At 39.5% G+C, this 26531-nt stretch overlaps 1 protein-coding gene across 1 annotated transcript in view; it reads right to left on the reverse strand.

Moving 5' to 3' along the window:
• The window catches only part of ITPR3 (inositol 1,4,5-trisphosphate receptor type 3), a 133353-nt gene that overhangs the window by 89280 nt on the left and 17542 nt on the right, over positions 1-26531 (reverse strand). Inside the window, exon 2 of the mRNA XM_063297634.1 lies at positions 10695-10765. Coding sequence (XP_063153704.1) covers positions 10695-10765 — 71 coding nt within the window. The remainder of the gene's footprint in view (positions 1-10694; positions 10766-26531) is intronic.

A 26531-nucleotide genomic window follows, 5' to 3' on the forward strand; every position in this document is an offset into this window, starting at 1 on the left:
CTTTTATAAAGTTTACTCACAATTAAGTTCCATTCACCAATGTCTCCTTTACTGTTAATTAAAATTTCCTCTTTGCATATTCAGCCTATTACACTTCTTCATATTCAGCACCACTTAATTGTTCAATTAGTATTCCCTGAGAATAGGGGGAAGCTTTTTTTTTCTTTTCTAGTGAAAGAGCACTAAATATCATGCAAGAAAACAAGCTTGACTAATTAAGAAGTAATTTATCACTAACCAGAGGATGGGGCAGAGCAAATGACAAACCAACATCATGCTGGTGAGATGCAAATACTCCTTCCATCATTTTGTCAAAAGCGCTGGATCCTGAGTACACCTGTGTTGCTAACCCTCTAACCCATCCTGAGATCACAGAGATCAGCAGACATGCTACAAGTAGATGTTTAGTTTTCTCAAAAGGTAATAGCAGTTGATGAGTCACATTTAGAGAACGCTAATTCCATTTATGATTTTGAAAAATACATTTAAAAGGTGGGAACTTAGTGAAAATAGTAAGGAGATGGCTATTGAAGCCTCAAAAAATTTTTAGGATGGGCAAAAGAATATATGGATTGAGACCAAGTCCTACAACAATGTTTCAATGTCAAGTTAAGGATTAACAATGTCAGAATACTATGTAAGAGCAAAGAATATAAAACTGACTTGTTTGATCAGGGATAAAAATAGTAAGTACTTTTATAAAATACTGGAAACCCTTTATGGACTTTTTTCTGAAACTGGACAGAACTGTCACTGATTTTGGATTTGCGGATTGAAATAGATTGGGATATGGGAAGAAGTGATATATGGGCTGGGATAAGGGAAGAAGGAACACATCATGTGACGTGCTGGGCTTGAGGAATCCAAGGCTGGAGTTAAAATTGCTGGAAGAAACATTAACAATCTCAGATATGCAGATGATACCACTTTGATGGCTGAAGGCAAAGAGGAACTGAGGAGCCTTATGATGAAGGTGAAAAAAGAAAGTGCAAAAGCTGGCTTGCAGCTAAACCTCAAAAAAACCAAGATTATGGCAACCAGCTTGATTGATAACTGGCAAATAGAGGGAGAAAACGTAGAGGCAGTGAAAGACTTTGTATTTCTAGGTGCAAAGATTACTGCAGATGCTGACTGCAGTCAGGAAATCAGAAGACGCTGAATCCTTGGGAGAAGAGCAATGACAAATCTCGATAAAATAGTTAAGAGCAGAGACATCACACTGACAACAAAGGCACGCATAGTTAAAGCAATGGTATTCCCAGTAGTAACATATGGCTGCGAGAGCTGGACCATAAGGAAGGCTGAGTGAAGGAAGATAGATGCTTTTGAACTGTGGTGTTGGAGGAAAATTCTGAGAGTGCCTTGGACTGCAAGAAGATCAACCCAGTCCGTACTCCAGGAAATAAAGCCAGACTGCTCACTTGTGGGAACGATATTAAAGGCAAAACTGAAATACTTTGGCCACATAATGAGAAGACAAGACACCCTGGAGAAGATGCTGATGCTAGGGGAAGTGGAAGGCAAAAGGAAGAGGGGCCGACCAAGGGCAAGATGGATAGATGATATTCTAGAGGTGACGGACTCGTCCCTGGGGGAGCCGGTGGTGTTGATGACCAACAGGAAGCTCTGGCGTGGGCTGGTCCATGAAGTCACGAAGAGTCGGAAGCAACTGAATCAGTAAACAACAACATGGGAAGAAGTGTTATATGGGTTGGGATATGGGAAGAAGTGATTTATGTAACATAATTTCAAAGGGGGAGGAGAGATATCAGGTTTGTTTGTACCTGCTATAAAGAAGATTGGAAGTCACTTCTTTAAATATCTTTTTTTTTTGTCTTTTTCTTTTCTTTTCTTTTCTCTTTTCTTTTCTGCACTTTCTATATTTTCTTTACATTTCTTTTTCCTCTATTTCTTTTTCTCTCTTTAATTTCATTTTGTATTAGCTTTTATTAGTGTTAATTTTTTTCCATAAAAATTATTAAAAAAAGAGAGAATGCATATACCAGTCAACAATGGCATCCTTCTGAGGGAATGCTTGCAAAGCTTCAGCTACCCAATAGTTTACTCCATCAGGAAGAACAAACAAGCAGGGCAAGCCCATATTTGGAGGTCTCCAGAAGAACCTACAAGGACATTCAGTCACTTCACACTTACACCAGTGATGGAAGCCATGGAGTGGCCTAGGCTGGAATGAGGCTGGGTCTTTATCCCACCACCACTAATGTCATCCAGTTCATTGGAAATAAGGTGGGGCAGGAGCTGGCTCTTCTCCTTGACCCACTACGAAGGACTTCTGACTCTCTCCTCCATCATGACAGCCCACAAATACAGGGAGAGGCCAGCCTAAGCCTTGCTGCAGTGCTGGAAAACAGAAGATGCAGCAGTTTCCCCAATGACAGAAGGAAACAATAATTTTGTCACCAAGCAGATATAAAACTGCCTTCCCAAACCCAGTGTCCTCCAGATACGATTGGAACAGGAATACTCAAAATTGCTACCTCTTCAGTTTGATTGTTTTTCACTGCTATGGCCCTCTACACTCATGGAGTCAAACCTCCAGGGAGTCAAGGATTCCAGACCACCAATGCAACTCACCAGCCCTAAATATCTACCTTGGCAGCAAGACAATTTACTAATGCTAAGCATTTGCACTGAGATATTTCTCTTTGGTATTTGCCACAAACTGTAATGTTATTTAGTATGCTGGAACAGTGGATAATGTGTTCCATCTTAAATATCTATCAGGCTTAAAGGCTCAGGAGGCCTTTGTACTGTAATCCTTGTTTTGTTCAGTTTTTTTTCCTCTTTCTTTCAAATTATCTGTTGTTCTTGGGTGGGGCTTCCTCCCACTGTGTGTAGCAACTAGCATGAGGTGGCTCTGATTTTACTGGCAGCCTGTAAGTCAAAGAAACAAAAACAGCCCTTCTGTTTAAGCAAGCAGTCAGCTTTTGAGAGGGAAGGGAAGAGGGATAAAAACACAATGTACAGCTTTGACAGGAGCTGTCAGAGAAATAATGATGAAAACAATATTTGGGGGGAAACATGTGGCCAAATTTCCCATTAATCCCTGAGCAGATTTAGAGAAGATGTTTATTCAGCCACTCCTGTACCTTTTTCCTACTGATATCCATTACAAGATGAGAAGGAGACACTCCACCAAAAGCCTTGGGGGAATGTTCCTTCAACAGATAAATTGTATCTTCTCAGCTATGCATTCAACGTTCATTCCTACCTTTTAATCAAACTCCCAGTTTAATTATATTGCCAAAAGGTTTACAGAGCTATCATCTCACATATACATAGCTTAGCAACCAAACCATTGTCATGTTCACCGTTTCAATGTGCTTGGTACATCGTAACGTTTCGCATGTCATTAACCTGATGCGTGTTTCATCTTTGAAGGGAGGACAGTTCCTGCTAGGAGAATGCTTATCTCTTGGCTGCGGGCTCGGAATGTATTTGGGTTATCTCATGTGTTCAAGGTTGCTTTCCCAGGCTAGAAGGGATGACAGTTACCAGCACCTGGGATGGGTGGTGGTGATGCTGCTGGTAGGGAGGCGGGGTTACGTTTGCAGCGAGGGTTTTTAGTTTGTATTTGGCGCGCTTTCTGTCATTCTCAGCTTTCTCTGTATTTGTCTCAAGTTTCCTAATAAATCAGATTTCATTTAGCGACTTCTTGTGGGTCTGAGTATTTGGACTAGGCAACCATTACATAAAGCTGAGAATCTCAAAATTTGAAATTCCGCTGGCTCCTTTCCAGGAAAAGACAAGTTTGTCCAACCCTGTGAGGGAGAGTGCTGGCGATGAACGATCCTGACATACTGCTAGTGGAAAGTGAGGAGTCGAGTGAAGGGGAACCGGACTGGACCGTGATGCGCCCCGACTGGCCTCCCCAACTGGGTGAGCTCTCAGCAATTCGAGAGGAGGCGAGTTCAGGGTCAGAAGGCGAAGCAGCGGGCATGAAAACCGTGCCGGAGACCACCGTAACCACCCCGGGCGAATTGGTCACCTGGGATGAAACCCGGGGGGACGTTTCGGTGGTGGGGGGCCCATCCTGGAGGCAGAGGTACCCGCTATCCCCTACAGTAATCCAAGTGCCGCCAAAAGGGGACTCCCCCACTCCGGACCGTATCCGAGTGCTGGAGTCGAAAATGGACTCGTTAGAACTTATCCTGAAACAAATGAGTCTGGACCTGAGTTCGCTGAAGGAAACGCGGGAGGGGTCAAGCCAGCGGCATTCGACCCCTTCGTCCCATGGGCAGTCCCCTGAGCGGAGAAGGGCAGCACGTCCAAGAGAAGGGGACCAGGCTGTCCAAGTGGAATTAGCGTCGCCGCCCGTAGCGTCGCTGCCCGTCCCTGAGCGGCGGCAGGCAAGAGAGGTTGGACCCACCGAAAGCTCAGTGGGGGGGCGCAGCCCGTCGGCGGGCAGAATGAGGGACTTCCCTGTCAAGTTCGATGGGGACCCGACAAAACTCTCGTTCTTCCTAACAAATGCCAAGGCATACATGGAGGAGTGGGGGTCGCTCTTTCATTCAGAAAAAGCGAAAATTATCACCATTGCTACCAAACTTAAAGGGAGGGCGGCAGACTGGTATGTACAGATGTGCCAGTTGGAAGCGCCCGAGCTGGAAAAATTCAACGAGTTCCTCTGGGCTCTACGGCAGCACTTCGAGGATCCCTTAGCGAAAGAGCGGGCGAAGCGTGCCCTGAGAGAACTCAAGCAGGGATCGAGATCGGTGGCTGATTATGTGCTGGAGTTTAAGGTGCTGGCAGGGAAGGTGGACGACTGGTCTCAAGCAACCATCATCGAGCTGTTCAAGGATGGCCTGAATACAGAAGTGCTACGCTGGTCCTTAGGAAGGGATGACCCGTACAGCCTGTACGAGTGGATCCAGCTCGCTGGGAGGGCTGAACACGCACATGAGGTGTTCGCCCAGAGGAGAACCGCGAAGTCGGGGCGAGATGGGAAACCTAGTCACCCGCTGGGCGCCGGGGGAAGAACCGGTCAAAGATCCTGGGAAGAGGAGAAGGAGAGGCGTTATGCGAAGGGGCAATGCCTGCGATGCGGTAGAGAGGGACATCGTGCGGCGGCGTGCCCGAGGGCGAAGGGTGATGAACGACAGGGGAAGTCGACGGCAAAGTCTCCTTCCCTGCCGAGGAAAATGAAAGCAGTGGTGGCCGAGAGTGAGGTGGACAGCGTACCGTTCTATGAAGACGAGGGGGAACCGGAATTATTGCAGCCGGCGGGAAACGCCAGCCACCTGCTTTAAAGGGCGCCGCAGGGCAGGTGGTGGAAGAAGGGCGCAAATCTACGTTGGTGAGTGGCAGTTATCGCATTCTCACGGTGAAGTTAAAGTTGGGCTCCCAATCTAAGACAATAGAAGTGTGGGCCATGATTGACTCGGGGTGTTCACGGTGTTTGATGCACCCCGATGTGGTAGCAGCCCTGGAGCTACCCACCTTTCCATTGCAGCAACCCATTGCTTTTACGCAATTGGATGGGTCCATGGCTGGTGGCAAACCAGTCACGCATTTCACTGGGCTAGTGGCCTTACAAATGGGTAGCCATCGGGAAGGGTTGTCGTTTGTGGTGGCTCCGGTGGGGTGTCCCCTAGTGGTTTTGGGAGTACCCTGGTTGGTCCAGCAAAATCCTCAAATAAACTGGGTTTATTGAACTGTCACCTTTAAGGACGGATTTTATCAAGCACCGGAGGGAAGGGAATCCCCAGAGGAGGTGGTGGGGGTAGCGGCAGCTGCGACTCCGTATTGCCCGGCCCCTCCTCTGGAGGGCCTGCCGGTGGGCTACCAGATGTTTGCTGATGTGTTTGGAGAGAAAGAAGCGGATCAACTGCCCCCTCATCGGAAAACAGACTGTGCCATTGAACTGGTGCCTAACACCCAATTACCTAAGCCAAAAATCTACTCAATGACGCAAAAGGAATTAACTTTGCTTCGAGAATTTGTGGACAAAAACTTGGCTTGTGGGTTCATCGAACCAGCCAACTCTCCGGTGGGAGCACTGGTCCTCTTCCGCCCAAAGAAGGATGGGACATTAAGACTCTGTACCGATTTCCGGGGGCTAAATGCAGTCTCAATATCCAATCAATATTCCTTGCCTTTGATAAAAGATAATGTTGTCTCATCTGGCCAAAGGGAAAATCTTCTCCAAACTTGATTTGAGAGAAGCCTATTACCGGGTAAGGATCAAAGAGGGGGATGAGTGGAAAACGGCATTCAATTGCCCATTGGGAGCGTTTCAGTATAAGGTTTTGCCTTTTGGTTTGGCTGGGGCCCCTGGGGTGTTTATGCAATTGATCCATGAGGTACTCCATGAACATCTGTTTAAAGGGGTATTGGTGTATCTGGATGATGTATTGATTTATACTGAAACTATGGAAGAACATGTATCTTTGGTTAAACAGGTGCTTCGCAAGCTCAGAAAACCTGAGTTGTATGCCAAACTGTCTAAATGTGCCTTCCACCAAACACAAATTGATTATTTGGGGTATAGGATCTCAGATAAGGGCATTGAAATGGATCCTGCCAAGATCCAGGCTATCGTAGACTGGGAAAGACCCCGCACCCGCAGGCAACTTCAAAGTTTCCTGGGGTTCAGCAATTACTACAGATTATTCATAAGGGGGTTCGCTGAGATTGCCTTGCCACTAACTGAATTACTTCGAACAAAAGGACTTGGGGATACTCGGAGAGTAAAAAATCCAGGCACGCTGCTGCAGTGGACGCTGGCTTGCCAGGCAGCGTTCGATCAGCTAAAGGCGTCCTTTACCCAAGAGCCAATCTTGCAACACCCTGACCCCTCCAAACCTTTTGTGGTTCAGGCCGATGCCTCTGATTATTCCATTGGCGCATTGTTGATGCAAGCTGATGGGGCAGGGTACTTAAAACCATGTGCCTACCTGTCCCGTAAATTCTCTGAGACTGAAAGACGTTGGCATGTATGGGAGAAGGAGGCGTTCGCAGTGAAAGCGGCTTTAGAATCTTGGCGACACTTACTGGAGGGGGCTAATCACCCGTTCGAGGTGTGGACGGACCATAAGAACCTAGAAGCCCTCAACACCCCCCGCAAACTGAGCCCGAAACAAGTACATTGAGCTCAGTTCTTCAATCGATTTAATTTTCAATTGAAGTTTATCCCGGGGAAAAAGAATTTCTTGGCGGACGCCTTGTCCCGGCAACCTCAGGACTCCTGCACAGCTCCAGAAGTGGTCAGCACTCTGTGGACAATGCCACAACTGGGAATGCAGGCTGTGACGCGCAGCCAAACCCGTGCGCAGCAGCCAGCCGCCGGGAATTCGGGGCCGCCAAGCACTTTGTCAATTCCCTCTCAGTTGCAACAAAAGTTTCTAAAAGAACTAAAGACTGATACTTGGTTGCTGGCCAATAGAGACAATGTTACCTTTGACCGGGGTTTCGCTTGGAAATCTAACCGTCTCTACGTCCCTGAGAATTTGCAAAAAGACGTTTTGCTCCGTTCACATGATGACAAGGTTGCGGGACATTTTGGTTTTGTAAAAACCTTGCACCTAGTCCGGCGGCAGTTTTGGTGGCCCAACTTGCGCAAAGATGTAAAGGAGTATGTCACCTCTTGTCCTGTGTGTGCTATGTCAAAGCGTAAAGTCGGTAAACCTCAGGGACTCTTGCAACCAGTGGCTAGTCCAACTTGTCCTTGGGATGAGGTTTCTATGGATTTTATTGTGGAGTTACCTCCTAGCCAGCGCAAAACAGTGATTTGGGTTGTAAAAGACTATTTTTCTAAACAAGCCCATTTTATTCCGTGCGTATCAATTCCTTCCACCCGCCAGTTGGCCCGCCTTTTCCTTGTACACGTGTACAGGCTACACGGATGTCCCTCTCGCTTGATTTTGGACAGGGGCACACAGTTCACCTCTCAATTCTGGCGGGCGTTCCTCAAACTGTTAGGGACTAAGCAAGCCCTGTCCACGGCATGGCATCCACAGACGGACGGAGCCACGGAGGCGCTCAACTCCACGTTGGAGCAATACCTGCGGGCTTTTGTGAATTATCAACAAGACAATTGGGTTGACCTCCTCCCTTTTGCTGAGGTGGCCTACAACAATGCGGTTCATCAAAGCACCGGCCAAACCCCTTTTCGTATTGTACATGGCAGGGACTTTGTCCCCATCCCTGATCTGCCACAGCCCTCCGTCGGACCGGCCTCGCTGGCCGATTGGTCAACGCAACTAGCAGAATCCTGGCCAGTCATCCAGAAGGCATTAGCTGATGCACAGTCGGATTACAAACACTATGCTGACCAGAAGCGTGCACCTCACCCTGCCTTTCAAGTGGGGGACATGGTATATCTGTCTACTAAGTTTATCAAGTCTTCTCAACCTTCAAAGAAATTGGCACCTAAGTTCGTGGGTCCTTTCCCCATTATCGCTCAGATCAACCCTGTGGCTTTTAAACTTGATTTGCCGCATAACCTGAAACGCTTACATCCTGTTTTTCATTGCAGTTTGCTCAAACCAGTTACCCGTTCTGACAGATGGCACGATCAACCTCCGACTCCGCCCCCCATCATGATTGACGGACAACAACACTTTGAAGTTAAAGAAATTTTAGACTCTAGACGCATTCGCAATACACTACAATATTTAGTTCGCTGGAAGCATTTCCCTCATCCTGAGTGGGTAGCTGCCCATGACGTGGCTTCCCCTATCCTTGTTACCCGATTCCATTCCACATACCCATCGAAACCGGGTGCCTAATTTTTTTGGGGGGGGGCGGTATGTCATGTTCACCGTTTCAATGTGCTTGGTACATCGTAACGTTTCGCATGTCATTAACCTGATGCGTGTTTCATCTTTGAAGGGAGGACAGTTCCTGCTAGGAGAATGCTTATCTCTTGGCTGCGGGCTCGGAATGTATTTGGGTTATCTCATGTGTTCAAGGTTGCTTTCCCAGGCTAGAAGGGATGACAGTTACCAGCACCTGGGATGGGTGGTGGTGATGCTGCTGGTAGGGAGGCGGGGTTACGTTTGCAGCGAGGGTTTTTAGTTTGTATTTGGCGCGCTTTCTGTCATTCTCAGCTTTCTCTGTATTTGTCTCAAGTTTCCTAATAAATCAGATTTCATTTAGCAACTTCTTGTGGGTCTGAGTATTTGGACTAGGCAACCATTACAACCATGCTCTTTAAGTTACCTGATTATTGGCACTATGTCTATTACTTTTACTCTGCTTGTATTTTGTAAATTACCTGAGGACGGTACAGAAAGTAGCTGGTGCAGCACAGTGGCCATAAGCAACTAACACAACTGTTCCATTCTATTGCTTTGGCCCTGGCCTGAATGATTTCTCTGCTGTCTGAAATAGGGTTGCAAAGCTGCCTTGCAAAAGTGGAGCCAAAAAGAAAGTGTCATATGAAGCTGGTGTAGCCTTCCTTTCCATACCAGAACAATGATGTGGATCATGTTGAATCTACTATATCTCAAGAGCAGCATGTCTCTAAAGGAGCCTATTCTTCATCTTAGGGCCTACTCTTATCCTACCCTGCTCTACAGAACTGCTTCTATTTAACTGGGAGCAATTACAGTATGCCCTAATGACTTGAAAGAGGAGTTATGGTTGGATACTTTAAGATAAGATGCAAGAGGAATCAAGATTTAAAGGGTTGGGCCTGTTGAGATGCCATCAGTTTGACATAACAATGTCATATGGAGCAGAGGACTGCCCTGTTGGAAGAGGAATAACAATATTTGGCCTAGAATATACTATGAATACGATGGACTCTACTAAATCTTGTGTGTATCTTCTTACATCTATTTTCATTTGCTGATCTACATCTATGCTATGCTCTTCAAGCCCAAAGCATTTCCTGGACAACAATACCAGGTATAAATGTGCACAGAAAAAAAAATGATAATCAGATAGTCCCCCAAAGTCCTAATGAGCCAGAAAAATCATCAACATTCTAATCTCTTGGGATTGAACAAGTGTGTTGATGGCATTCTGCCTAATTATTCCAATTTGTCAATAAGAACACCTAAATGACCCAAAGAATTTACCTCAACAGAGTTTTTTACATTAGTTCCAAGCTTGGATTATTGGCCTGACACTACTTTAACATGACAAAACTGGAACCTAGGATTTGTTCTTCTCTTAAGCATCTGTGTTCTTAGAAGAACAACATGCCATGCATCCCTGTTAAGCTAGAATGTTATACAAATCATGGATAGGTATTCCTAGATTAATTTTGCCATTGCCTCAGGCAGTATGACCTACTCTACCTTAGCTGATTTTGGAAAGCTAAGCAGGGTCAGGCTAGGACTTAAATGGGAAACTACCAAGAAATACCAGAGCTATAAACTAGACTGAAAAGTCAAAAAACATCCCTGAAGATACCGAAGGCAAACCATCTACATCTTGTTGCCACAAAGTCACCTGGGATCAAGTAAGAGACTTTATAGTCTTGCTCAAATCTAAGACAGAAACTAATATTGCATTGTTTAAACTGGACTGGAAATTACAACTTGAACACATAATAGTTTATTATATACAGCTGTTTTCTGTAGGATAGAGACATTCATGTCAATGATGTTAGAATCTGATATTATTGGTATCTGGACTAGCACCACTGGAAACTACTTTGTCTATATAAAAACAACTGGGTAAAGAATCTAAAATAGTGATATGTTCACCCAAACCTCTCTTACCTCGAAACTTCTTGGGTGGATTATCTAGATCACCAGCTGCTGGTTCCACCACACAGCGGTCATCCACCAGCCTGCAAAATAAGACGAAAAAAACATTGAATGTTTTTGAAGTTGTTTTTATGGTTGTTTTGTACACCACCCAGAGTCATGCTAGTGAGATGGGTGACCATATAAATATGATCAATAAATAAGAAAAAAAATCAAATTTACTTTGATTTATTGTGGTATTTATAATTTCACTAACCATTCTCTGTTTTATCATTCTCTCATCCACTTTATTCAGCCCTATAGGGTCTAGCTAGTGTTCTGTATTTGTTAAGGCTGGAAAAATAATGCAACTTGGCAATGCAAATTTCTACAACTAGTCTCAGATTTTGGATGTATACCATCACCTCTTAGAGAATCATATTTTGGGGTACTTACGCAGTCAGACATTGGGTAATAAGGTTCAGCTCTGTGCAGAAATATCAACAAACACAAATGGAAAACTCTTTTGGTTTTCAATGGTAAACAGAAATGTCCTAACAGAAGTCTTAAGTTTTTCTATTAAGGAATCATCCAGGACAAATGTTTAACTAAACTGCTGGCAATATGAATGTTTCAAACTTTTGTCCCCATGCTTTAAAAAATTTCCTTCTTATAATATAGACTTAAAAAAATAATATTAGAACTAAACTTGAATAGTTAATTGTCATTTAGCACAAGGTTCTAAAATAGATAACTAATGCAAAAATATTTTGGGTTGAAATTTCAAAATGATTTTGGGGTAATTTTAAGACTCTAAATAAGCTGATTTGTGATTTTAAACATCTGGAGTTTAGCCATTCCACATTCTTGACTCACTTAAAGCATGCATATTGAGTATACCATCTTTCTGGCACCATATATATTCGGAGGAAACTCATTCTTACTGTCAACCAACACTTCTAAAACATTCTAAGAATTACAACTGTTTTGTTTATTTGCTTCACACTGTAAATTGGTTAACTATTAATCTCTGTCACCTACTAAATCAGGATTTGTCCACAGGGGTGGGCTATGCTAGTTCTAAAATCTCCCCTGTTCTCCTGTAAACTCTGTTGCTGGGTTCAAACATTTCACAAACCACAACATAGCTTGTTCTTGGTTTAATATGCTGTGTAAACACATTCAAATATGTCTTAATAAAGCACATTTAAATTTGTATTTGCTTTGTATGCTTATGTGAACCTTAACTGTATTTTCAGATCACATTTCCTATCCATTATTTGGTAAATTAAGAGAGAACAGCTTGCTTATACAATCCCTCTGCCAGTCCCAGGCATGTATACATTTCTTCTAGGTTTCAGGATAACCCTACTTATCTGCTCTGATGCCACAGCAAGCATCAGAGAAAGGTAGTACAGATACTAGATTAGGATCAAAAAGCTGGTTATCTGTACCTATTTGCCAGCCATCTAGCGGTTGGTCAGATTTTTGAAAGTAGAGATGGGAGATCTGGACTCAATGGGCAAAGTTCAAACTGTTCTTTTTCCATCATTTAAAAACATGTAAAAATTAAAAAATCAATAGTGTTTAACTGTTAGCAGTTCTGTATATGGCATGGTTCAACTAAGACTGTAGTCTGCTCTTTCTTTCTCTTACTAAAAAGCATTATGGGAAAGCCTTGATTGAACAAACCTACGGTGGAGGTCAGGATCTATGGGCTCATCTGGAAGCAACCATGGCACATGAAAGATTGTGACTTTAAATGTACGAGTAAATGGTAGAGAATATGAATTAACAAATGAAATGAAATCAAAAAAAACGTGGTGTATTGTGTGTTTATGAACTAAATAAAAGGCAAGTGCTTTAAGAAGGCTACAATGCCACCAGCTGCCTTGTGGAAAGAATTCTTGAAGAGAGAAGAAAGCAGGTGAAAATCTCCCCCTGAAGTTCTCTCATCCCATCCATATGCAGTGACATTTTCATCCTCCACCCTGTGAGAAGAATCCCAGAATTTTGAGGGTTTAAAAAAAAACAAAAAACTGTTGTATGTGTGTTTATTCAAGATCATTAATGTTGCTTGTAAGCTGCTTTGGTTAGATCTGAATCTTGAAAGGCAAGATGTAAAATAAGAGTAATCAATCAATCAAATTAAGCCTGACAGATTCATGTTGGCACCCCATTATTTCCACTATCATTTGCAGCTTTGCATTTCCACATATAGCAACCGCTTTATAAACTCTGGGGAGTTAAAAAGCAGATTGAGAGAGCAGACTGAAGAAACTCGAAGACAAGGAAATCAAGACAGTGAGCACACAACCTGTGTGTAAACACAGATATTTCCTCTGAAATGTGTGACTTGGACCACAGATTAATATGATTTTATTTTAATTTTATTGTATCTAACAAAATTAACAATATAATGTTGCCTCAAAATTAATAATCATGCTAATTTTTTTTTAAAAAGAATGGAAATTATATTATAAATGGAACACTTCCAAAAAAATGACTATATTGTTTAAAAGTCTTCTTCCTTACCCCTTTATAAAAAAAATGTTGAAAAATGGAGTTCATTGTTGCAAATCCGGGATAGAGTTCTTCCAATGATATTCAGTTAGTCAACTCCTATTTCCCAAACTCCCCACAATTCTTGGTAATTCCAGATATTAGGAATTCAGCGAAGGAAGTATTACTTACAGTAACTTTCCTTCTTTATGACAGATTTCAAATATGGTAAGTTTTTTAAAGTTGATCTTCATGGCTGCATAACTTGAATTTTCTATGTGTTCTTTCTCCCCATTCCAGAGATTCCTCATAATGGAACTCAAGAAGCCCCTGGATGTAAATATACTTGCTTTATACTCAGGTAGACATAGCCCACAACCCACAATCTACTTCACTAGAGATATCAGGGATTGATTCTGGAACCTTTTTCATGCAATTGGTGAATTCTGATATTGTGTTATTGTCCCTCCTATGTGTCTAGGTTCACACTTCATATTAAGCCATTCTTTTTTATACCAAGTTTGCTGACCAAGCTATAAGAGCCAGGTTCATATACAACACTAAGCTACAATAGCTGGGTTCACACTTTACAATAATCCATAAAGAAATCACATTACAGCTTAGATCAGAGTGTGAATCCAGCCTATAACTTATTCAGTCTATCTAGGCCAATAGTTCCCAACCTGTGGTTCATAGGCCCTACTGGTCCATGCAGGCAACCCTTGGGGATGAGGGAAGATAATGTAATAATAATTTAATCCCATACATGTTTGGTGTATAATAATCAAGGCTGCATTATTTGCAACGTAATTTGCTTTATAACCATCCTTGTGTAATACCACATTCTTTCAATGAACTATGCCTGTAAATAAGCCTGTTAAGTTATTTTTAAAAAGCTTGCATTTTTAATATTTCTTCACATATATCAAGCATAGGCTGTGCTAAAAAACATTTAGAAATAACTTGCTTATATGATACCTACAAGAGCTTTCAGTGAAAGTACACTTGTCTGCATAAGCAAAAGAATGGAAGTAGCTGGTTTGGCTAGCAGCAGTTCCTAATGCGTAAACATCATGTGCCATTAAAAAGTTATTTTCTGTATGTCAACAGAATCAGTTTGTGGTATAATTATAGGACAGTTTGGCAAATGGCTTTCTCAGGAGTGCAGAAAACAGAACTCTTTAATGTATTTTGGCCTGAAAGCTTCCAGTTACAAGATGTCTAAAACAACTGTCACCATCATTCAGAAAATATCACTACCAGACCACAGACATCAGGAATATTATCTTCTCCATTTCCTGCTTTGGTATCAGGACATCATAATTTTGGGTTGCAGGTTTAACCACTATAATGTAGCAGTTAATAAATTTTAATCATTCAACATTGATTCCTGAGTAATCAATGAGGCTGAGACAGAAAAGCATAATGACATGCCAGTTATATAAACGTGCTCAAAAAACTGTAAAAAGTTTTTCCCCCTCTCCTATTGCATAAGGTGTTCCTTGAAATAATCCAAAGTAGTTTCAACAAAGCTATTTTTATTTAGTTCCAAAGTAGTTCAATAAAAAAGGTATCAATGTATTCTTAAATTCCACAATTTCCAGAATACTGATAAAAACTGAAGGGTTTTTAGTCAGTTATTGCAATATTGAATATTTTGTATAAGAAACTCCTGCAGTAGATTACTGTCTGGGGGGAAGACTCCTGTTCTAGCCAGTCAAAACTACATCCAGGACATTCTGTGTCATTCATAGGGCCAGTCTGGTTTAGTGGTTAAGGCAACTGGCTAGAATCCAGGAGGCCCTGAGTTCTAGTTCTGCCTTAAGCCTGAAAGCCGGCTGGGTGACCTTGGGCCAGTCACTCTCTCTCAGCCCAACCCACCTCACAGGGTTGTTGTGGGGAAAACAGGAGGAGGAAGGAGTATTAGATATGTTCCCTGCCTTGAGTTATTTATAAAAATAATAACGGTGGGGCAGAAAATAAAATAAATAAATAAAGACAAAGCAAGCTTTATATGCTATAATGAAAAGAAATCAAGTTCTAGGACATTATTTGTTGTCAGTTTGGTCTAGTGGTTAAGGTGCTGGGCTAGAAACCAGGAGTCTGTGAGTTCTAGTCCCACCTTAGGCACGAAAGCCGGCTGGGTGACCTTGGGCCAGTCACTCTCTCTCAGCCCAACTCACCTCAACAGGGTTGTTGTTGTGGGGAAAACAGGAGGAGGAAGGAGTATTAGGTATGTTCACTGCCTTGAGTTATTTATAAAAAATAATAAAGGGATAAAAATAAAATAAAAATAAAATAAAATAAAATAAAATAAAATTCCCTGAGCATACTCAATCCTCCATGGGTTCTTTATTATTATTCAAATTTTGCTACCGCCCATCTCCCCCAAAAGAGGAACTCTGGGCGGTTTACAATAAAATTAATACTATAATAATAAATGATTAAAATCCTATAAAAGCAAATTACAGATATAAAATACAATATAAATAAATATAAAATCCAAGAAGTTCTTTCTTGTTTCTCCTCCTCGTCCTCGTCCTCCTCCTCATGGTTTTGGTTTCCCCTAAAGATTATCAGTGTTTCTTCACATTTTGGGGTCCCCTCTTGCTGACAGATAATTCACTCATGTTCATAGCTTTTGTTTTCAGAAATCTATTTTGAGTATCAGAAGTAGAATGACTATTTAGCACGGATGGGTGCGATTATTCAATTGCATATTATCTTTCTCTTGAGACACATGTGGCAATGTCTCATCTGCAAACGTCACATGTCTGCCAGTTTCCCAAGAAGAATTTTTAACTTCCCCAAATAAAATAATATTTTAAACTTACGAAAATCCTGAAAAAATTCAAATGTCTCATGTGACATCTTGTGAGATTTCTGGAATCAAATGAGAAAACCTGAGTTTTCTTTTGCTTGTCTTTCTTTTTTCCTTTTTGGTGCCCAAGTCATCAAACAAATTTTTCCAATGGCCTCTGGAAAATTTCCAGTCCCTGCATTATACATACCTTCTTTAGCAATAAAAAGAAAAGACAAATATCCATAAATAATCCACTGATTAATCAACTTTCACTTGATAGTCCTAATCTAATAATAATCCAAAGACTACACATTGCAAGATATACAGAAAATAAATTAGTTATTCTTTCTACTGAAGTCTTCCCTTCTTAAATATATAGGATACAGTATTCTGGTGTTGATTCTAGAAGATCCTTTAAAGAGAATTGAAATATTAATAAGCAAATTAAAAGAATTTTGTGCATTAGCAGGTTTTAAGATTAATAAACAGAAGACGAAGATGTTAACAAAAAATATGAAAATAGAAAATCAAACAGAATTGATTAATAAAACAGGTTTTAAGATTGAGAAGAAGTTAAAATATCCAGGTATATTATAATATGAACTGTATGTTGTTTCAAAATAACTATGTTAAGACATGGAATGAAGTTAAAAATATATGTTAAGGTGGGAGAAACTACAACTGTCATTGTTGGGGAGAATTTCTGTGATAAAAATGAATGTCTTGCCTAGAACGATGTGTCTGTTTCAGACAATACCTGTTTTGACAACTGATGCACCATTTAAACAGAGGCAGAAGGATATATTTAAATTTGTGTGGCAGGGGAATAAACCACAAGATAACTATAAGGTGTTAAAAGATGCAAAGAAAAGGGGAGGATTGGGCTTACTTGATTTGAAATTGTATTTTGCAGCTTGCTGTTTGGTTTGGATGAAAGAGAGGGGTTGTTGAGAAATAGAAGGCTTTTGGAGTTAGAAGGACATGACCTGAGATTTGTCTGGCATGGATATTTGTGGTACGACAAAGTCAAGGTTAATGTGGATTTTAAAAATCATTATGTTAGACATGCCATATTGAGAATATGGAATAGATGCAAACCCAGGTTGTACCCAAAAACACTTTTGTGGCTCACAGAATAAGATGCATTTTATAGACAAGAAGTAATAGGCAAACACAAATGGCTACCTTATCATGAGATACTAGAATTTTGTCAAGGGGAATGTAAAATAAAATCAAGAGAAGAACTGGTGGCAGATGGATATAGTTGTCAATGGTTCTCTTATTTACAATTATTTATTTATTTATTTATCAAATTTGTCACTGCCCATCTCCTCCCACCAGGGGGACTCTGGGCAGTTTACAACAATAATCAATAAAATCAATATACAATAAAAACACAATATATAAAAACCCAATATCTAAAGATACAATTACAAGTAAATAATAATTATAAATAAAAATAGAATCCAAGTGGCCAATAAAACTCAGTCCTTGTATACGGCGAGCACTCTAGGGCACTAGCCATCCCCAAACATGATGATTATTGGAAAGCTCTAAAGTAAATAAAAGAATTGATGGTTTTGAACATTGTAAGGCTGAGTTTGAAATAGAATTGTGTACAAATGATGAATATGTAATTGCTAAAATGCATAAACTTTTACTGAAATTTGAAGAAGAACAAGTGAAAGAATGTATGATAAAGTGGGCTAAAAATTTTGGTTATAATATACAGATGGAACAATCGGAAAATACAATGTGGCTGAAAGGACTGAAATTTACTCTATGTTATAATCTTAAAGAGAATTTTTATAAAATGATGTATCATTGGTATATGTTACCAGAGAAATTGTCTAGAATGTATAAAGGCACTTCAACTTTATGTTGGAAATGTAAACAAAAACAAGGAACATTTTATCATGTTTGGTGGACATGTAAAAAAGCTATAAAATTCTGGATTTCAATACATACACTGATTCAGAAGATGTTAAAGATTAATCTACAATTAAGACCAGATGTTTTTCTTTTAGGATTGATGGACAAACAGTTCAAAAAAAAAGTTATGGAATTTTGTTTTTGAACATGATACCTGCAGCAAGATTATTGTATGCACAATAACGGAAAGATTCGGCACTATCCACAATGTAGGAGTGGTTGGTGAAGATGATGGAACTTGCTGATATGGCTAAATCGACTTATTTGATCAGAGAAAAGACAATATCTATGTTTATTGCTGACTGGAAACCCATTATGGACTTTTTGCATGAAACAGAAACAACTTATGGTTTATGGTTTTGATGATGAGACAGGATAGGTTATAGAGAGAGTTTTGTTGTAACCATAGAGAAAGAGGTAAATTTATAATTGTACTTATAACTGCTGTAAAGAAGATCAGAAGCTACTTCTTTGTATCTTTTTCTTTTCTATTTTACTTTTTCCCCCTTTCTTGCACTTTTAGCTTTCTCTTTGATTTCTTTCTCTTTCCTTTTTCTAACTTTATATTAGTTCTTTTTAGGTTTTATCTTCCTTTTTAAAAAAATCTTTAAATATACACACACATACATACACTGCATATATGAGTGTGTGTGTGTGTGTATAACAGTATTCTAAAGGTAATAAATGTGAAACTGTTAATACATAAATGAAAAGGAACATATATCATTTAAATTCAAGTAAAGCAGCCCAAGGTGTAATACAGTTGATAGGTATCAACTTACGATAACCTGCTGTCTTAGCTCTGACACATAACAACACAAGCAAAAGCTTCCAAATAATTATCTTCCTTTCTTCCTTATTTAGCTTTTGCACTTATATCCCATCTTTCTCTGAAAGCTCAAGACAATATATCTGAGTTCTTCTCTAATTTTATTCCTATGACAATCATCTTGTGAGATAGATTGGGCTGGAAGAGTAAAGGGCCAAAGTCATACGGTGAGATCTAGGGTCTGCCTGGTCCAAGTCTAGCACCTCAACATATACGTTCTATTGATTCCTCAATAGAAAGGCATCATTTGTAGGTATAATTACAGTACATCTGTACATATCAATGAAAAGTGACTACATTAAAGAGATGAACCTATTGTGAATTAGCATATACAATTTCATTTTAGTTTTCTCTAACAATAAAAAGCATATCCCTCCCCCTAAACTGCTTCCACAAAAGTGATACAGTACACTGGATAATTATGTAAAAAAAAAATGTTATGGGGACTTCATCTGGCCCATTATCAGAATCCAAATGTTGAGCAACAAGTTGTTTTTGCATTGGGAAGTCAAGTTCCTCTAGTAAATCAGGTTCCACCTGCTAGACCATTTTGTTCTATCTGTCTCCACTGCAGTTCTTCTTCAGGTCATAAAAAGAAGAGCTAACCTGGTGTTTCCCAACCTAATACTTAACCTGTGATGGACTATAAATCTCAAGATTTTTAGCAGCATGGCTATAATAGGAGTGTAGGTTGGGGAATAGTGAACTGGCCATTATCAGCATTGATGAAGTCACAAAGATTGAAAAGAACTGCTAATCTTAAGATCTTAGAACAGTTTAGAGTAGGCTCAATGGGAAGAGTCAGAATGGTTATTGAAACTTAAAATGTTTGTTTGTTTGTTTGTCTGTGTCTATCAGAGACAATCTTGATCCAGACCCATGGCTGGATTGTTGAAGATTCCTAAACTGCTGGCAATGTCACCAGCTCAACATATCTAGATGTGCCTACTATTCTCATTTTATAAATTTTTCCAGCTTGCACAAATGAAGGGAGATCTTTTCCTCTGTTACCAAAGGTCTTTTTTTTTTCCATTTCCATAGCTTTCATCATATGCATAAAACATAGTGCTTTGCTGAAAAAATCATGTTTGGCAGGAATTATGGGAGATGCACACCTGGACGAAGGCTGCTTTCATTCACCTTTTGACACCTCAGTACTGACTTGTTGATCATTCAGTACTGTAAAACAGATCATTGTTTTTTTTTAACCAAAAACAGACTGGAGATTGCAGTCTTGGGTGGAAGAGAATGAGAGGAGCTGCTTATCCCTTTCTCTTTGACAGTGAAAAGTGATATTCCTCTCTTCCTCCTTTAATCCCCCACTGGAAGCCTCATGGAAAGAGGCTAATATTGCTTTAATACCAAAAGAGGGACAAGATCCTTGCCTGGTAAAAAATTATAGACCAATATCATTGTTGAATAAGGACTACAAAAAATTTGCATCAGTGTTGGCAGAAAGAATGAAAAAAGTTTTACAAAAAATTATTCATCAGGACCAATGTGGATTTTTACCAAAAAGACACTTGAAAGACAATGTAAGAGTGGTCTTGGATGTTATAGAATATCTACAATACCATAATGAATGCGAAGCAGCTCTTATCTTTTTAGATGCAGAAAAAGCCTTTGATAATTTGAACTGGAGTTTTATGTTTAAAGTTATGGAAATAATGCACTTTGGAGATATCTTATTCAAGGAATCAAGGCAATTTATACACCACAAAAGGCAAATATTGTGAATGATGAATTAACTGAACCATGTCAGATACAAAAAGGAACAAGACAAGGATGTCCTGTATCACCTCTGCTATTTATCTTAGTACTGGGAGTTTTAAACAGAGACATTAGAAGTGACAAACGAATAAATGGACTAAAAATCAAACAAAAGGAATTTAAATTAAGAGATCTTGCTGATGATTTAGTTTTGATATTACAGGATCCCTTGGAAACTGCAGAACATCTGATGAAGAAACTGAAAGAATTTGGGTCATTGGCAGGTCTTTAAGTAAATAAACAAAAAACTAAAATGTTAACTAAAAACATGACCCTGTCCAGTCAAGACTTACTGATGGGTAAGACGGGATTTCAGATAGAAAAAAAGGTCAGATATCTGGGGGTAATTTTGTCAATTAAAAATAGTATGATATTTCAAAATAATTATGTTAAAATTTGGAATGATGTGAAAAAAGATTTGATAAGATTGGGGAAATTGCAATTGTCTCTCTTGGGAAGAATATCTGTGATTAAGATGAATGTTTTGCCTAGGATGCTGTTTCTTTTCCAGACTTTATTTATTTCAATTTCTGTCACCACCCATCTCCCCCTAAAAAGGGGGACTCCGGGCGGTTAAAAGGAGGACTTTGGGCTGTTGACAAAATTTACCAAAATTTACCAATTTTGTCAACAGATTTACCATTTAAATTTAATTATTTAATTAAAATTAAATTAAATTTTAATTTAAATATAATTATATTATAAATTATAATAATTTAAATTTAATTAACAGATTTACCATTTAAATTTATTTTAAATTTTAATTTACCAAAATTTACCAATTTTGTCAACATATTTATCATTTAAAGAATGGCAGAGAGATATTTCCAAATTTATTTGGCAAGGCAAGAAACCAAGAATTAACTATAAACTGTTACAAGATGCCAAAGAACGAGGAGGTTTGGGTCTGCCTAATTTGAAATTGTACTTTGATGCCTGTTGTTTGCTTTGGATGAAGGAATGGATTACCTTGGAGAACAAGAAATTACTACAGCTTGAAGGACATGAATTAAGATTCGGGTGGTATGCTTATTTATGGTATGACAAAGTTAAAGTTAACAAAGTTTTAAAAAATCATTTTATCAGAAATGCCATACTGAGAATCTCCAAATATACCTTTATGGTTGTCACCTCAGGAAGCATTTATTAGAAGAGAAAATGTAGGAGCTATAAGTTGGTTAAGAATTTTGGATATAGTATCATGTTGGATCAATGGGAGAATATGTGGATGAAAGGTTTGAAATTTATGCTGAATTATAATTTGAAAGAAAACTTCTATAAGATAATGTATCGGTATTTAACTCCTGATACGTTTTCAATAATGTATAATGGTGTAGCTAATGTCTGTTGGAAATGTTTACAGGGTGAAGGAACCTTTTACCATTTTTGGTGGACTTGTGAGAAGGCTAAAAAGTTCTGGGACCAAATATGTATTACTATTCAAAAGATTCTTAAAGTAAATATACAAAGAAAACCAGAACTTTTTCTTTTGGGATTGATGGAAAAGGAATTAGAGAAACAAGGAGTGTTGCTGTTATACATGATCACGACTGCAAGATTGTTATATGGACAATGATGGAAAGATCCACAAATACCTACGGTTGAAGATTGGATTGTTAAACTAATAGACTTGGCTCAAATGGCTAAATTAACAGCTTTAATAAGAGATCATTCTGTTTCTGCATTTATATCAACTTGGCAACTGCTTTTGGACTACTTGCTTGTAATAGAAAAAAAAATGATGTTTTGATTTTGGGTTTTAGAGATTAAATGGTTTGCTCTAATAGAAATAATGTTAAGATAGGTTAATTAATTGTAAGAGATTAGATTTGTAAACTTATCTATATCTGTAACGGAGAAAGTTGGAAGTCACTTTCCTTTTCTGTTTTCTTTCTACTGACACTTTTATGGTTTGTTCTTTTTTCTTTAGTTCTGTTTTCCATCTGTTCTATATTCTCTTTTGTTTGTATCTTAACTATATCTTGAAAATAATAAAGTTTTATTTTAAAAAGTGATACTGAAGATTTTTTTTAGTCTGACACATTTCTTGTCTTTGTTGCACTTGAAACAATACCAGGAGAAAAATGTAAATCTAGTACTAGTCATTTGTGAAAACACCTTAAGGGATAGGGATACAAACATCCATATTAGACAGTATATCCCAAACACATGGAAGGCATTTTTGTGGCACTGTGGAAAGGTTATGAACCAATGTTCTTAAGTCACCAATATCAAAAACTAGTTGAATCAAAACCTCTCCAAAGTGGAAAAAAAATGTTATCTATTATATGAAAGACTACCTCTTCAACTTGGCTGGGTTTGGCTTTCTGGTTCATAAGTTCATCTGAAATTTTGAGAGAACATTGGGGGCACTCTTGCAAAATGACTGGCATGACAGGATTGTCAGAAAACACATATCTACCAAAAGCAAAATTCATGAGGTTACTCTCTGATAGGCACCCTATTATCTCAGAGTTCTCCCTACCAATCTCATTTACTCTTCTCCTTTTTTCTTTTTCTTTTTCTTTTTTTGCTGGACAAGTGACCACATTTCCAAATAAAGGTCTGGATGGCAGCCATCTATCGTTTTTATTTTTCTAAGGTTATCCTTGAGATGACCTTGGGCACAAAAAACAGTCTCAGAATTAAAGTTAATGCTAGAGGTTGTCTTGTAGCTTGTCAGTTTCTCTTTACCATGCATTTTTTTTATGAAAACCTTTTTTAAAAAAAATAACATTATGTGAGGCACGAAGCCTGGCAGACAGCAAGGGAGGTGTTTACAGGTATACGGGTACAATACTGTCTTCTCCTGTCCTAGATTGTGGAGTCCAACTTTTTCCCACTTGATGCCACTTAGATGTTCTGGAATTACAACTTCCAAAACTCTCATGACCCTCAACCAGCTTGCCTGAGAACACCAGTCTGGAGGAGGCAGTTGCAGGTATTCAGAGTATTTCAGGCTCTCAGAAACACCCACCCACCCCTGCCTTTAACATTACAGTATACTAGTGGGGAGATACAGGACAGAGCTAAATACAGACAGGCTGAATAAGTAAACATACATAATCACTGTAAAATACACATGCACACAACCATTTTTTGAACTGGTCCTTGGAACAAAACAGTTGTTAGCAGCTGTTATCTAAAGAAACAATTGCCCACCTCTCTGATATGCAAAGAGCCTTTGTTTCATTTTCACAACAGCTGATATGTTCCTTTTTCAAAGAAGCAAGGGAAAAAAGCCCTCTTAAGAGATGAGAAATAGATGCAGACATTTAACAGCCTTGGCCTCTTGAGTACTTTGGAACAAACCCAAAAAACACACATTGTTTGCCTCAACTCATAAGTGAGAAAATACATTAGTATTTTATAGACTCTTATTTCAACACTTTGGAGCTACTTCAAATAATGAAGAACATATAGAAACCTTTTTCTCTTTCATAAGCTTACCATCTGTAGGCCCTTCCCCTCTATTGCCTTGCCAGCTAGAACTTGGATTGCTCTTCCTAATTCACTTGGAATGCCCCCTCCATGCATGTACACACACACATGCACCCAAGAGCCCAATATGGCTGATGTAATACCAGTGAAACCAGAAATACATGGAAAGAGGATGAATAGTACCTGCAGTTATAATGCTCTTAGACCACACCACATACATGAAAGAAGACATCAGTTGGCATGCAACTAAAACTGAATAACATTCATTTCTAGTATCTAGCGTAACCCTGTGAAGCAAATGAGCATCAAGCTAACAATCGGGTCAGCAAAGTCAGAATATGGCCCAGGCTCAGTACCAAATGTGTAATGTATGTGTCTGTGGTGTTCTCACAGCACCAAGAGAGGAATCAGTATTTAACTTGTTTACCCTAGATATATTAAAGACTACTGCAAAACATGCAGCAGACACTTTTAGTTGCACAGATTACCTTCTAAATAATTGTTTCCTAATTCTTAATAGAGAAACATGAGATGGCATTTCTTACATCATCAATGTGGTCCAGTAGCTGCCAGCAAGAATCACAGGAGCTGCTACGTTAGCTAGTTCTTTCAACCCTTTCAATCCTTTTGCGTCTTCCTCCTGACTTTTCTAGATATTTAACTCTTGCTAATTTGCTAGCTTCCATCATGTCATCTGCTGCCATCACTTCCCCTTTGCTTTTGAAGTAATGCACAAACTATTACATTCAGTTAAAATGTTGACAACCTTCTGGGTATTGCCGCCTTTTTTCAGTTTTATTTTTGTGCACCTGTGTATGTGTTAAACTGATGTCCTGCTTTTTCTCCCGGATCTCAAGGCAGCTTACCTGGGGATCTCCCTCCTTGTTACCAGGACAACAATCTTGTGAAATGAGTTGGATTGAGAGGGACTGGCCCAAAATCATCCAGCAAGTTTCCATGGCTGTCGTGGATCTGATGAGTTAGAACAGACTTTGGGGATGAGTAACTTAAGTACAGATACATAAAAGCCTATCAGCCAAGTTAGAAGCAGCTAATGAAAGACATGGACATGTGTTAATATGCTGGATTTAAGGACAGAAGACAGTTGTGGATGAAATGCAGGTTGCGACTTGCTGCAGGCAGCACCATGGGGGAAGAGTAGTGAGATCAAAGTAGGAACTTTTGTCTGAAAGGCACAAAACAAGTAGCATGTAACTTATGCTCCTTTTCAGATCCCAAAATGTTTTTTGCTGTTACCATTGAAAAACATACTCCATGCAATGTGTTGGTCTTGGTGATTAAGATCTCGAAAGATAAAATTGATGCCCTTAGTGCTCAGAGTCAGAAAATGAATGTTTTGATACACCTAAGGAAGGCTGGATCTCTGCAAGAAATGTTGAGAGAAATGCTGCAATCAATGTTAGAGGGTCTGGCCTAACCGTTCCCTTCATTATTCTGCAGTGTAGGGCCCAGGCAATGACATCCAAGGGGGCACAAGGGGGGAAAAAGAATGATGAAAACAGCATTGTGATGCAAGCCCCACCCCTTTTGTACATGTGTCCTGACACTGCATGCTGCTATAACAGGGATGGAATTTGCAGGGCAACAGCAGAATGCTGCTTTTGTCATTGTAGTCCTGGCCTCTGCCCTTATCCCATTAGCAATATTGCATACACTTTCTGTTCAGGTGGGACAAATGTTACATTCAAGAATCAGGAAGAAGATATATAATGAAAGTATGGTTAGTGCATGTGTGTGTGTGCATGAATATTCTAACAGACAGAATATTCTAAAAGGAATAAGAGGTGAGCAAGTGGGGACAAAGGCAACCAGATTCATGGAAGTTCCATCTCTAAATAAAGATCACTGTAAATGTTATGACCCTGGAAAGAGTGGTAGGACTGTCTAGACTGAAGAACCCCATTTTTACTAATGTTTCCCAAGAAAGACTTATTAGCAGATGGCCACCACAAGATGATCCTTGCCTGAGCATCCTAAACTGGACATTCTGTTTAGGAATTCTGTGAGTTTAAGCTCACACATCTGAAGGACACCCAAGGGAGATGTAACTATCCCTAAGACAATGGGCCAGGTTAACATATGAGCCCACTATAGCTGTAAATATATGAATGCCATGCTTTGTTCCCAGTGTAGTATGTATTTTATTTTTCTATTGTTACTTTTGTACTGCAACTTCTTTAACCTTGTTAGCTGCCCAGAGTGGGGAGCCATATAAATTGAATGAATGCATGAAGACACCTTCGTTCACTCCATGGAACCCAGAAGACAGAGCATTTAAAAAATTTTGTGAAATATCCTAAAAACACAAGAGGCAGCTTAGCAAGCTTGCATACAGGTACACTTCAGTTAGAATGATATAAATATCTGCCTAGAAAAAAAAAGAGCAATTAAAATTCATAGCTGTTTCCCATCCAGTCTTTCAGTTCCTCCTGTTGCCCATTTGTACCAGCAGGAAAAACAGAGAGCAAATAACGACTGATAGGAAGGGAAAGATCAAAGGTGTATATGATATTCTTCCCTTATCTCTCCACTGTGAGAAGTTTCATTCTATAAAGAGATTTAAATCCACCTA

Source organism: Candoia aspera, chromosome 3 (assembly GCF_035149785.1).
Source record: "Candoia aspera isolate rCanAsp1 chromosome 3, rCanAsp1.hap2, whole genome shotgun sequence".
NCBI lineage: Eukaryota > Metazoa > Chordata > Lepidosauria > Squamata > Boidae > Candoia > Candoia aspera.